The sequence below is a fragment of the Haliaeetus albicilla genome, chromosome 21 (assembly GCF_947461875.1).
Source record: "Haliaeetus albicilla chromosome 21, bHalAlb1.1, whole genome shotgun sequence".
Taxonomy (NCBI): domain Eukaryota; kingdom Metazoa; phylum Chordata; class Aves; order Accipitriformes; family Accipitridae; genus Haliaeetus; species Haliaeetus albicilla.
In genome coordinates this window covers 11,245,783-11,259,443 of record NC_091503.1, presented here as the reverse complement: position 1 = coordinate 11,259,443, position 13,661 = coordinate 11,245,783, and the positions used below count along the sequence as shown (strand labels likewise).

Genomic DNA, 13,661 nt, shown 5'->3' with positions numbered 1-13,661 from the left:
TTAACTTGTAATGATTTTCAATGGGAATACAATGAGTCCCTAAAGGGATGCATGCCTCCCTGGGAAATCTCTCTCCAAACCCCCTATTTTTCAATGCGAATTGTGCATACAATTGAAGACCACCAACTTTCATTATAGCTTTTTTCCAAGTCAGAGCAAAATAGTTCCAATATCCTGATATCCTTGTTTATGTAAAATACAGGTATGTGCACAGGAAAAGGTACTTACAGCATAGTTAATGTACCTCCACTCTTTAAGCTTACTAATTAATACATAAACTATGTCCTATTTTCCTTTTTTTCAAGAAAAGATACTTATTGAGCCAAAAGACCCATACATATATCTCATCTTTTAAAAATTACACAGGGAAAACCCCCCAAAATCATATGAGTCTTTTTGTGTACCCAGCCATTTTATGGCAGAATACTTTTGTGGGTTTGATCTAAATATTTTTCAGTTAATTTGAAGGTTTTCAACTGACTATTATGAGACTTCTGTCCTGTACTGCATTACTCAAACCAAAAGGGAACTCAGATAGTGGTAGATGACAGCAGGTTTTCTACTGAGATTAGGAGAAAATATTTTTTTCAGGAAAGAGTACATTCAACAAACATGCACTTCAATAATTAATAATTTGGTTTAGTATATGACCCTTAATCTCTAAATTATGTGATGTGTATAGTTCGTGAAATCGGTCTGTATTATATGCCCAGGTTTGATTGCCTGTGATTTCACAGAGAATTTACCCAGTGACAGTTGCTTACTTTTTATCAGTGGTCAAAATTATCAATTTCATCACTGAGAAAATGTTTTCTTTGGACTCATGAATTTTCAAAAATGGCTCTCAAAATTTCAAAAATTATATGATAGGCAAATATAGCACCTTCATTAAGGTATATGAACAAGTACATTTCTAATTCAGTGAAAACCTCTATTCTCCTGGGGGGGTAGGGGAGAAAGTATCTCAAAGAACAACCAGGAAAAAAACAAACCAAACCAAAAAAACCCCCATGGCCTAATATCCAGAAATGTTTTTACTGGGATATAGTTGAATAAAACATCAGGCTGCTTCAGCAAGTAACAGCTTCTGACTACTCCCTGATGGATGCGCTTGAAAGCAAATGCTCATCCTTTGCTTACTGACAAAGGTGACCCTTTGATATTCTGAGCACTTGATGCTGACAATCAAATCCTGAAATATGTGTATGAATTTTATATGCTATATAAAAGTGTGTGTGGCAGGGAGGAAAGCAGGGGGATGGAGAAGGGAGGATATAGACAAACACTAAAACAAATGAGAACCCACATTCAGATTTAAATGAAGACTTAACAAGAAGGAAATTAATTCATATCCACAGGTTTAGTTGAGTCTTTAATCTATTTGCATGCCTGGATCATTTAGTTCTACAGTTCAGAAGCTGGGGAAAGGAAAAATATCTCCATGCTGTCGTGTTCCCTAGCTTTGTTTCTCAACAAAACTTTGTGTCGTGGAAACAGATAATTAAGGATTTGTGTGAGACAGCAGGTACAATCTAAAAGGCTGCACATTTAAATCTCAACAGGACCTTCTTGAGGAAGGCTGCTCAGCTAGGAATATGTTTATGGGAAACCTTAGCCAAGGCTGCCGTTGAGTAGATTTTTCTTTCAAACGAGTATTCCTCAAAGTGCATTCATCAGGATGTAAAGGGATAGCTCACATGACTTGAATGCTGCAACAGAAGGATACAGACCCTTTAGAAATGCCAGGCCAGGAAGGCACGCAGGTGGATTAGCAAAATATCAGCTCAGGTAGATGGAGCTTTGCTTTGGAACAGGTCACAAATCAGTCAAGAGCTTGTGAATAAGAGGATAGACCAACACAAGATATCACGGTAGGCATCTGCTACAGACTGCCTGCTCAAAGAGATGAAGTAGCTGAAGCCTTCTTTAGACAGATGGCAGAAACCCTATGATTGCAGGCCATAGTACTCATGGGGGACTTTAATCATTCCGATGTTTGCTGGAAGGGCAATATGTCTGTGTGCAAGCAACCCAGTTTTCTGCAGAATGTCATAAGAGAATTTCTTGATCCAGGTGATTGATGAGTTGACCAGAGGATGCATTATGTTGGACCCATTACTCATGAATAAAGAAGAACTGCTCCGGGATGTGCAAGTGCAATTTGCCCACAGGCCCCAAAGATCCTTGAGCCTAGCAGAAAATTCTGGTGGAGTATTATCCACAGCAGACAAAAAACAATAAATTAGGAGCCTTTTAAATAAATTGGACAAACTCACTTCTCTAGAACAACATTGATGCATCTAAGGATGGTGATATCATTGGGGAAGGTTCTTAAATTCCAAAAATAGGGAAAGTCACACTCATTCTAAAGAAGGGCAAGAAGAAGGATCTGGAAACTGGAGACTGGTCAGCTATACCTCAGTTCCAGGGAAGGTTATAAAGCAAATCCGCTTGGAAGATACATTCAGGTACATGAAGAAAAAGGTGATTTGGCACAACCAACATGGATTTAGTAGTGGAAAATCATGCTTAACTAACCTGATTGCCTTCCATGATGGCACGGATGGCACTGTGGGCAAGTAGAGAACAGTGGATATTGCATGCCTTTAGCAAGACCTTTGACACAGTCTCCCACAGTACCCTGACAGACAAATCAGTGAGATATGGACTGGAAAAATGTCCAATAAGGTGGGTGGAAAATTGGCTGGATAGCCAAGCTCAAAGTATTGTGAACTGTGATATGAAGTCTGACTGGTGGCTGATTACTAGTGATGTTCCTCAGGAGCTGATACTGGGGGTCAATGCTGCTTCATGTCTTTATTAATGACTCAAATGATGGAATGCATCCTCAGCAGTTTTTCAAATCATTAAAAAAATGGAGGTTGGTTGGGTGAAGCTCGCTCAATATTGAGAAGGTAGAGCTGCTATCTGGAGGGACCTCAACAGCCTGGAGAAATGGACTGGTGGAAAACTCATGAAGTTCAGCACAGGCAAATGCAAAGTCCTGCATCTATGCTGGAATAATCCCTTGTGGCAGTACAGGCTGGATAGAAAACAGTTTTGCAGTGAAGTATCTGGCCATTCCGGTAGACAAGAAATTGAAGATGAATCAGCAGTGTGTCTTTGCTGAGAAGAAAGCCAACTTGTTTGTTTTAGCAAAAGTATATATAGCCTGTTGATTGAGGGCATTGATCATTCTCCTCCATTCAGAGTTTGTGAGAATACAACTGGAGTACTGCATCTAGTTTTGCCCCTTCTCTGTACAAGAAAGACATTAACATATTGCAGTGAGTTTACAGAAGGGTCACCAAGAGGGTTAGGGGGGCTGGAGCATATGATGTATGAGAGGAAAGAGAAATGGTTTTGTTTAGAATTAAGAAGAGAAGGCTTATTGTTGTTTACAGTTACCTATCGGGAGGGCGTAGAGAAGGCAGAACTTGAGAAGGCAGTGACAGGATGAGAGGCAATAGACACAAGTTGCAATGAGGGAAATTCTGATTAGATATTAGGAGGGGAAAAAAAAAAAAAAGAAAGGAGAGATGGTTAAGCACTGAGAGAAGTGCCCAGAGAAGTTGTGGAATCTCCATCCTTGGAAATACACAAAACTTGACCAGACACTGCTCTGAGCAACATGCTCTAATTGGTTTGAGGAGGAGTCTAACCTTCTCTGAGGAGGGGGTTAGGCCAGGTGGCCTCTAGGGGTTTCTTAATTATTCTGTGATTCTATCTGGCAGGAGTGATATTCAGTCCCAGGCTTCAGGTAATAGTTCAAGATCCAACATTGCCTGTCTAGGAATGAGGGTTTATTTTGACTGCACTAAGAATACTTTGTGTCTATGCTTTCCCAATTATATCATATCTAGTATTCATGAAAGAAAAGAATTCTCTCTGCAGCACATATAATTGGTGTGATCCTATCACTCTAAATAATCTAAAAGGAATTTTTCATAAAATACTTTCTGTAGGTAAAATAATAGATATTTGCATGAGGTAGGTTTATCAGGTGAATGGTGTAGATCCTGACAGGCTTTGTTACTTGGAAGTAGCATAAGGCTTAAGCACACACCAGTTTACAATTACCATGAATATACATGCAAGAGTTTTCATCCACAGGGCATTAACTCTTTGCCCTCAGCCCCCTTGGCAGTTGTTATTCCCTATGTGTACAGGACATTCTGTGAGGAATTTTAGCAGTTGTAAGCAGCATTAACTCTGCTTTAAACAACTGACCTGAAATGTGTAAAACCACAGAAAGAGCATGGAGTGGAAAGAAATCATGAATGCTCTGACACCTGTGTTTGCATGCCCTTTAAATCCTCTGCCAGTGCCCCAATCAGCTTGATTGTAAGGGCTGCTAGGTAGAAGGAAGCATGTCATAGAGCCAAAGGTACAGTTATACTGTTTGGCCCTGTCTTTTAGAGAGACCTTAACCTTCTGTTAATGATAACATGATGCTAAACACAGAAGTTATAGAAATGACTTAACTTGATGTTGCCTTCCGACATGAAGATATAGTATGGGCAAAGCTGACAAACATGCTAAAGATGACTGAATGATCATTATGTGAGTCTGTGCGGGACGGTAAAACCTTCTTTGTTCCAATAGACATCTAATGGTGAAATATTGCCTGATGTTCCACAGAGACAAAGTAAGAAATAGTGCCAGATAGATGATATTCCTGTACAGAGAGGCCATTCCAGCTGAGCTCTTCTGGAGCCCGGCTCTGTACAGCACAGCATATGCAAGTTGGGGATAGAGGGCTGCAGTCTTCATTGAATGATATGATTCCAAAATAAACATCTCTGAAAAGAAAACAGTGGGAATGATAGTTCTAGCATAAACATTTGCTGATCTGTTTTTCCCCTTCTCCTTTAATGTACGTTTTTAACTCCCAGCTAACTCAGTGTTGTATTTCTTTACAACCTTTGTTGTTCTGGGGTTTTTCCTGAAATTACAGAGAAGAGAGAAAGGATTGATATTTTTCCTTTCTCCTTTCCTTCCAGAGGGTGATTCTTCCCTTTCCTTCATCTGCTACCTCAGACTTTCATAACTACAAGCTTCACTGAATCCTCAAGTACTTGCAAGTGCATGCTGAGGTTTGTTTCACCCCATTAATGGTGAAAGCAAGCCACAGTCTGCATTAGCGCATACGGATCAACAGTAGGTATTCACATCACAACACATTTTCAGTTTGTGTTTTGAAATGTTACACTGACTGGCCACAGCTCTCAATCTGCTGCTGCCCCACTGTGAACCTATGTTCACCAGTGAGAGAAACGGCAGCAAAAGAAAAGGGAGTCACAGACAATATGAGTTTCATTTAATAAAGAGATTTCTCCAAGTTTTATGGTTTAATATTTTTGGTGAGCTAAGTGTAAACAACAAATGGTGGAGTAACAAGGGTTCTTTGTCTTGAGCCTGAAAAAGGGATTTTTTTTAGCTGTCGCTAGCCTGCAAGTTCTATATTCATGACATTGCAGGTTTATAGTGAGGACTTTACAGTGCTATACAAACAAATAAGAAAATGGTAATCATGGCTCCAAAGACCAGTGATCTAAGTAACCCAAAATAAAGCATGAACTTCACCTGCAGTCTCTCCTTGGGGAGGAAGATTAATGTGTTCAGCTGTTTTTCTATAGCTAGAAGTCTAAGGGTACACAATTCAGGAAGACATGCTGATTGCTAACAAGAGGAGGAAAGGATGATCGGCGAAAAGATGTGTCCCAAAATGTAAGCACTGGTATAAGCAGGTCATTAGCATATGGAAAACAAAATTCTCTAGTTCAGGGCACAAAAAATGAAAAATAAGAATTAACAGAAATACTGGCTTGAGGGTCCCAGGGTTTGCTCGCTTCTCTAGGTGAAATGGGAAGAAGGGGAGGAGGTTATGTACTGTTACACTGTAAGTACCATCATGTGCCATAATGGAGGAAATGTGGTATGTTTGAAACAGATGGTTGTAAGGCTCTTATATTGTGTAATATATTTGGATACAAGGATGATGCCAAATAGTTTCACAATTATGATGATCGTAAACATTAACCATGTTATATTTCCTGCCTTTTCATTTTCTGAATAACATTCTTGCCCATCCCACCCATTTCTCATTATCTCCTTTCTTAGCCCCCATATGACAGTTTAAAATCTGCAAGCTGTTTCTGGATTGTCATCCTGGGCCTCTAACCTCTCAACTGTCCCTCATTTCAGAGTTATCTCTATTCCACAGAGACCGGCAGTACAGAGAACTTCTATCAGCGCCAGTAAATCTTTCAAAGAGGAATATAAGACAAGTGTGTGTATGTGTGTGCAATTCAATATAGGAATGAAGGGCACTTGGGAAAGTCAAGTGGTGGAACATAAAATATGAATGATGGATGAGGAATAAAGGAGGTGCAGATGCACCACGGCATTTGTTCTACCTTTTAAGAGAATGACAAGTATTCAGCCTATTGAAGCGGGAGGCAGGTGACCTAATCATTTAAACGGAGGGGGGAAAGGGGCTAAGAACTCTGATTTTATTATTTTTTTTTTAAATCTCAGTTTAGAAATTTCTGACTTTCAGCTGTGCATAAGGTCATTTAGCCTCCCTGTACATCAGTTTCCTCGTGTGTAAAAGGCTGGTCTTAATGTTCCTTTCACCACAAAGTTAAACATATCATTGCAATTAACTAACGGACCCTGTGACTTTCTTGTCAGGAGCAAGGGCAGAAGTGCCATAAATGGCCCACAAAAGCCCTGTGCCCTGCTAAGAGAGAAGTTCCTCTGCAGAGGGTGATGCAGCCAGCCAAGGACCACAGCACCCTCACACAGATGGTGTGCTGGAGGGAGCCTACATCTGGAAAAGTGCAAAACTTTAGTCCTCCTCCTTCCGCGTGGTAAAGGGTGTGGAAGTCCTCCGAGAGGCACAGCATAAAGTCAAATTTCATGTGCACATTTAGTTGTGGTAGAAGACTGTTGAGGACTTGCCAGAAACAGGGGTCCAGCCCAGAGCCTTGTGTACATTGTGGGCACTGCTGCAACCCACAGAGCACCTCAGATTGACTGATGCAACCTAAGGATGACTGAGAGCTGCCTTCAGTTTTGCTGTGAGCCACTTCAAGCCCAGGAATTGTTCAGGACTGGGAGGTCATTCAGTCTTAAAGCCTGGCTCTTGGGCTGCCAGTTCTCCTGGAAGGCGAGTGCAGAATCTAGACCCAGAGAAAGGATATTCTGAGCGTCAAAAAAAAATTGAAAACTGTTTTGAGGAGAATCCCTGAATAAATAGAAGTTACAAGTGGAACTTTTCATTTTAGGCCTTGGAAAGATAACAAATAGTCACTGCCTTTGGAATAGGAAACTGAAGACATCAGATGTATATCATAGTGCAAGTTACAAGGTAAAGAAAACAAACAGTGAGCAAGTGTTTGCCAATACAACTGCATAAAGGATGTTTAAAGCGCAGATAGGAAAAATGATTTTAGTTTGACTTTTCACATCTTGTTTTTTGGAGGAAGCAAAAGTTTTGATGATAAGTACAGAATGCTAGCGTACTAAAGATCTTTGAGAAAGTGAAGGTTTCTCTTGCTAGTTACCACGTCATCCAATTAAGATATAACACCTTTTAACCACTGGAGTAATGTGACACATTATTGCCTCAAATGCTGAAAATGCATGGACAGTATTACATGACAATAATTTTCCTTGTTTAAATAGCCCCTTGTGTGTGCTCACAGCCAGATATTTTTGTCTCAGTATGTGACTTAGCCCCATTACTTGCAATGGTTTGGAGAGATTCTACCTTTTGTTTGATTTGCTTCTGGTGAAATACGCTGCAAAGAATGGTTCTGCTTGCCTTCAGAACAGCTGTAGCCAGAAGTAAAATCAGGCAAAAGAAAGAAACACAGTACTGAAACTATATTGTAATGTGATGCCATTTAATTCATCCCCTCCCCCTCCAAAGCAGGATCAACAGTACCTTAAACCATTCCTGACAGAGGGGAATTTATTTTTCCCAGTGGTTCTTTCAACACCAGACAAAAGGATTCTGGTTTTGCCTACAGTAATGCAGTATCCTCTCTGCTTTGCCCAGTCACATAGCAGCAGGACTTTGACTTTATCTTCTTTGAAAAATGGAGTTGTCAGCAGAGGATGATTGTTTATGATGGGTTGTACAGGTAGTAACATCAGATAGCTTCCAGGCAAGCATACTGCTTGAACTATATGAACATCAGTAAGACATAGCAAAAATGAAAATTATGTCTGGAAGTTTCCTTTTAGTGCCGGACAGAGAAAGTGTGACAAAACTGTTCCCCAGTTGTGCCTGATGTTATCAGGAAAGCAAGCTGCTTCTTTCCACTGCAGGCTGCCAGAAGCTGTTTCTAGGTTAATGAGTAAGATTTAAGACTTGCTCAGATCTTTCTTTAGTCTAAAAGAAAGCGGCATCCTATCCCTTTACATAACAATGATTTGTAGGTTTGTGCTCTAACAAGACCACTCAGTGATGGATGCCAGTACATGGATTTTATGTAGCCAATGGGACAGCCGTGCAAAGACATCAAGAGCATAAAAATGGTAGCTATACCTTTGAGTATAATCTTGGAATAAGGCAGATTTTTTTCTCTTTTGCCCAGGAATATATGAAGACCTCTAGGGAACGTAGCATATATTTCTATATACAGCTTCATTATTTACCAGTGATTTAGAGATGCATTCACACCAGCCCTTTAAAATTGTACTAAGCAGCCACAGGTACAACTAGATCTCTTTTAAAACCCAACTCAGATGTGGCAGATTTTGGATAGGCAGTAGTGCTGGGCACTTCCCCACTTTGATGCTCATGTGATCCTTTTATTTTATTTTGGGATTGAGTCCCTGCCAAGTGCCATAATTTCTGAACCAGAAAAAAAGATATCTTCAGGTTAAAATGTCACTGTGCCCATCAATCACACTTCAATGAATAGCTGTAGTTCACAAGTTATTCAGCAGTGCAATGAATAATTCTAGTCTAGAACTTTTCTGCAAGTTCCTTATATTATTATGTCTGAGACTAACCAAGACTGGAGGTGTCAATTTCTACTCTTTTTAAAAGGCTTTATTTCATGAATATACAGGGATGAAATTCAGGAATAAAAGAACTGGATAATAAAGGGATGGATCTGGTGTCAGAGCCACAGAATACAATCAACTTGTCTTGATAACACTGGGAGCTTCTTGTTGGCACCCGCATACTCTTGTCCAGTGTGATACAGCAACATATTTGGGCTGACAGTAAAATGCGTAGCAGACAAAACTGGGGAGCACCTTTTAATAGCTGACAGTATGCACGGGTACGAAAAAAGGGCTACTTTGTCTCATGTGTGCTTAGGCAATTATTTCCTAAAGGATGGAAAGCATTTGGGTTTATTTGATATAGAGTATACGGGGTATGAATCACAGTAGTGCTCTGGTCCATAACTCGGATGATGCTTCAGCATGTCTTCAGTACTGCCTTCAGCTCTATCTTCAGAGAGATTACCTTTCTTTTTTATTATCTCAAACCTGAAAGCATTCCCCTTCACTTTTCTTCCCCTTCTGTCTAAAACTAATATGATATAAATGTGGGGTTTGTAGAATAAGCAGTTACAGGATTTTACAAGTGTAATTTGGGCAGTTTATAGAAATAATGCTGTTAGAATCTTTCACAACAGACTTCTTATATCTCAAATTTTGATGTAGATGATTGAATTAAACAGATGCTAATAAATGAAAAGACAAAAGTAAAACCAGCCCAAGTAAAAGATTTTTTTTTTCTTGTAGCTTATATGGAATCACTTTTTTACAATTATAATGTTAATGCCCATCAGCTTTAACCACTATACACAAAAAAAACCCAGAAGATCTGGGTATGACTGCTTATACAGTAAGACATAAGCACAACTCCCCTTGACATACATATATTGCTATTTTTTTTAAAGATTTTTCTGTTCACATTTCTTTATGTTATAAGAGAATAAAAGGACTATAACAAAATATTCTTACATTTTTGGTTCATAGTAAAGGTTAACATTTAGTCCTCCTAAGAAAAAATATGCTTCATAAACATGTTCATTATCCTCATTTGCCCACACCAATCAAGTTTAATTGCTCAGTTAAATTGCCTGGTTACCTCAACCTGGAGACATTCAGCTGTTTCTATCATTTATCCTCACACCAATATGCAACTTTCTCTAATAATAAATGGCTGCTCTTCCATGCCTCTTGGCTAATTGTTCAATTACAAGGGTGTGAGCAGTTCTGACATTTGAAAGACGTGTGAAAGGCCACTTGTGAACAGCCCAGGAACACAGAATCAATGACATTTATACATTATGTGTTGTTTCTATGCTTTGTAGTGGTAAGTATATAAAGTACCGATAGGCAGAAGAACAATTTTTAAAAATAACATCCACATTTTTTTTTCCCTCAATGACTCCAGTTCAAACTCTCTTGGTTTTCCGGTCGAACTAGACCATTATTTAACTGTCTTTCAGCAAACTCATCCTACAGGAATATTTGCTCCCCCATCAGTCCCTTTGAAGCCAACAGCTTCTACTCCAATTCTGCAGTGGAGAGAATAGGGACTTGAGGCTGAGCAGGTTTAATGTCAAAATTCACAGTGAGAATGACAGGCTGTAGGACTCGCCTCAGGACCACATGCTTCATATTTGGAGAAAGAGATCCCCATTACCCTGACCCTCCCCGAGTAGTCTGTGGAACAGGAGAGTGTATGGAGGACTGCTGTCTTTTAATTTCTTTCCTTTTTTTTTCCTTGACTCCATTTTTCTTACCTGTTGGGTTTTTTTCCTTTACTGTCTCATCTTCTGTTTTTATTTGTGCTCTCTTTAGGTAACCTTTTTCTCCCAGCTCCTATCATCTACTGCCATTTGATGTCCCTTTCCCCTCCTCAATCTTGATTCCTCTTTGTAAAGTTTCCTCTCCTTCCACCTCTGTCTTTCTAGTTCTTCTCTCTTACTCTCTTCTGCCTTTTTTTTCTTACCCTCTTATCTTCCTTCTCTACTTCTTCTCTCTGTGGACTCTCTGCCTTTGGCTTTTTCCTGTAGATTGGGCTCAATGGTACCCCTCATGAATGCTGATTATCCTGGTCGGAGCTCTATGACTATTACACCAGCTGAGTAGCTCTTCATTTCAATCATGCCTTGCAGCCATTTAGCAGGAAAGGAGTGTCGCATCCAACTTTGACTGACAGCTGATTGGCAGGCAAGAAAAGCAGCCACCATCCCTCATGGGAAAGCTCAGAAGCTTGCAGAGGGAGATAAAATGTCAAACCACTGTGATCTGCAGCCTTTGCTAAAAGGCTTGAGAGATCAAACTAGTTCAGACACAAACCCATTTTAGTTTGGAAAACTAAGCTGTATTGTTTCTGCTTTGAATGTCATCATCAATAGCATAATTACTGCATTCTGCAAGAGAGACTCCTATAGACTATGGCACCTTGGGCAGTATAGACTCTCTCTAGACTTACCACAGGTGCATTAGCTCTACAATTCACATAAAGGTTGTTACCTACATGGGGGTCTGCTGCTCAGGGAGATGGATATTCTCAGAGTTAAGCTATGATTTTTATTATTATTATTTTTTACAGACAGTTTTCTAACTGTCAGCATGCTTTGAGCTTAGAAATTTTCAGCTGCCTGTTGCTTCTTAGTCTATAAGCACAGTGTGCTTCAACTCTTTGTAATAGCATGGCTTGTGGTATTAGGGTCATGTCACAGAGTCCTCAGTGGCACCACAAAACCTCATCAGAAAATGGCTGCAGCATTGTTGTATGCAGTGGGGAATGAAAAGGGAAATGGTTGCCTTTTTCTGTGTAGAGAGAATCCTTACCAAAATATGGGTACTGTGAATCCCAAATATCTTGGATCAAAACCTCTTCTGGTTTATATAGTTTGACTCTAACAAAATTAATGAGCATGAGGGAAAATGCATATTACATTTTAAAGCTAAAAATCTGGCTTAGACAACCGTATAATTAAGCTGCATTATTTCCAGACAAAAATAATATGGAAAATCTTTAACATAATTGTGCATGATTGGCCATGGGATTGCTAGTTAAATAAGGAACTTCCTGTTGTTGATTACAATTTGAAGCTGAAGTGTACTAACCTTTCCGCTGAATTACTCCTCAGCAGGAGCTGGGCAGATAGGAAGACGAACTAAAAGCTGTAGCAGGCATTGTTCTTACCTACTTGCTATTGCTGGCCTTCCAGCACTTCTAAAATCAAAACATAGATGTGTATGAAAGAATCTTACCTTGCCAACATATTGGTAGTCAGTTCCTGTGTATTCCTCCAACAAAAAGAACTGATTCCACATCCAGCTCCTTTTGGAACGATGGAGGTCTCGCCTGCTGTTTCCAGACAATACCAAAACCTTTTCCTTTTCTGGAAAGCCACTAGTCCTTTTGGATAATGGAGTTAAGAAACTTTGGTGGGGCTGACCAGCCCAAAACAGCAGCCAGAAGCAATGGTAAGTTCTCATCACGGCAACACAAGGGGGTCTAAATAACGACTTTTTGTCTTGTCCTCAAACTAACCTACTTTACTGCATTGAATCCAATCTCATGCCGTCTTCCTTCCTTAAATAGTCTTTGCAGTCTCAAATGATCTCTGAAAAGAAAAATAACAACTTTTTGAGCATTTTCAAAGGTATTTAACATTCATCATTCAGTAAAAAAGTCCAAAAAGTAGAAAAGTAATAGTGATTGTTGAAAAGCTGGGCTGTTTCTGGTTCAAAACGTTGCAAGTGGTCCTTCAAATAATCTGAGTGAATCTATACTGAGTAGGAGGAAGGAGTCCCAATCGGGTTGGGGGCGGGGGGGGTCCCCTTTAACTCCATTTACTTCCATTCATTGACTAAGGCAAACCAGTCATTTGTCTTTTTACTGCCTGAAGATTGGGATGTAACAACTGATTAGTTTCTGACTGGGGATCTTGATGAGGTTACCTTATTACGTCGAAGAAGGGCTAGCAAGAATGCACATTGTCTTCCCAGGAGGCATTCTGTTGCTATAGTTATGGGATGAAGAGCCTGGACTTAGATAACTCCAGGATTGTTCCCTCACAGTTAAGAAGTTTTGCCTTTGACTTCATTTAGGAAGTGTCAGGTAAACAGGTTAGTGAAAGAAATGTGCATATTTGTCAATATGTCACACATACTACACCTGTTTGCTACTGCGTAGGAAGTTAAGTGGACATTTTGGTTTTCTCAGTTACCTACTGCCAGAGTTTTGTACTGAATTTAGGTTCTTTAGATAAATAGTTATATATGTAAATGTTTTCATTAATAACTTCTAAAAAGAAAAAAAATCAGCTAGTTCATCACTACCTGTGGGTTCTTACTAGCTACTGCTTCCTACTATTATTAACACTAAATATCTGTGCACCTACAAAATAGTTATGAAAATGATCCCTATCTCTGAAGACTGCATGATTTTATAATGAAAAAAGCTATACATACAGTACCACAGTGTAGTGCAGACAGTTCTGTTTTTAAAAAAGTTGAAAGCTTCTGTTCAGGAAGAAGAAATTACACTATGTGTTTCAGGTAACAGGTTATGCAAAATGCCTAATGAAGAGCTCTGGATCATTTTATAATGTGAAGAAATCAGAATTAGTTGACAGAAACACTCCACAACCTATAGTTTT

General features: G+C 39.5%; 1 protein-coding gene across 1 annotated transcript in view; it reads right to left on the bottom strand.

Moving 5' to 3' along the window:
* CDH6 (cadherin 6) overlaps positions 1 to 13,661 on the bottom strand; it is a 107,589-nt gene that overhangs the window by 41,383 nt on the left and 52,545 nt on the right. The window contains exon 3 of the mRNA XM_069808921.1: positions 12,268 to 12,623. Within this exon, the coding sequence (XP_069665022.1) occupies positions 12,268 to 12,495 (228 nt within the window). The 5' untranslated portion in view covers positions 12,496 to 12,623. The remainder of the gene's footprint in view (positions 1 to 12,267; positions 12,624 to 13,661) is intronic.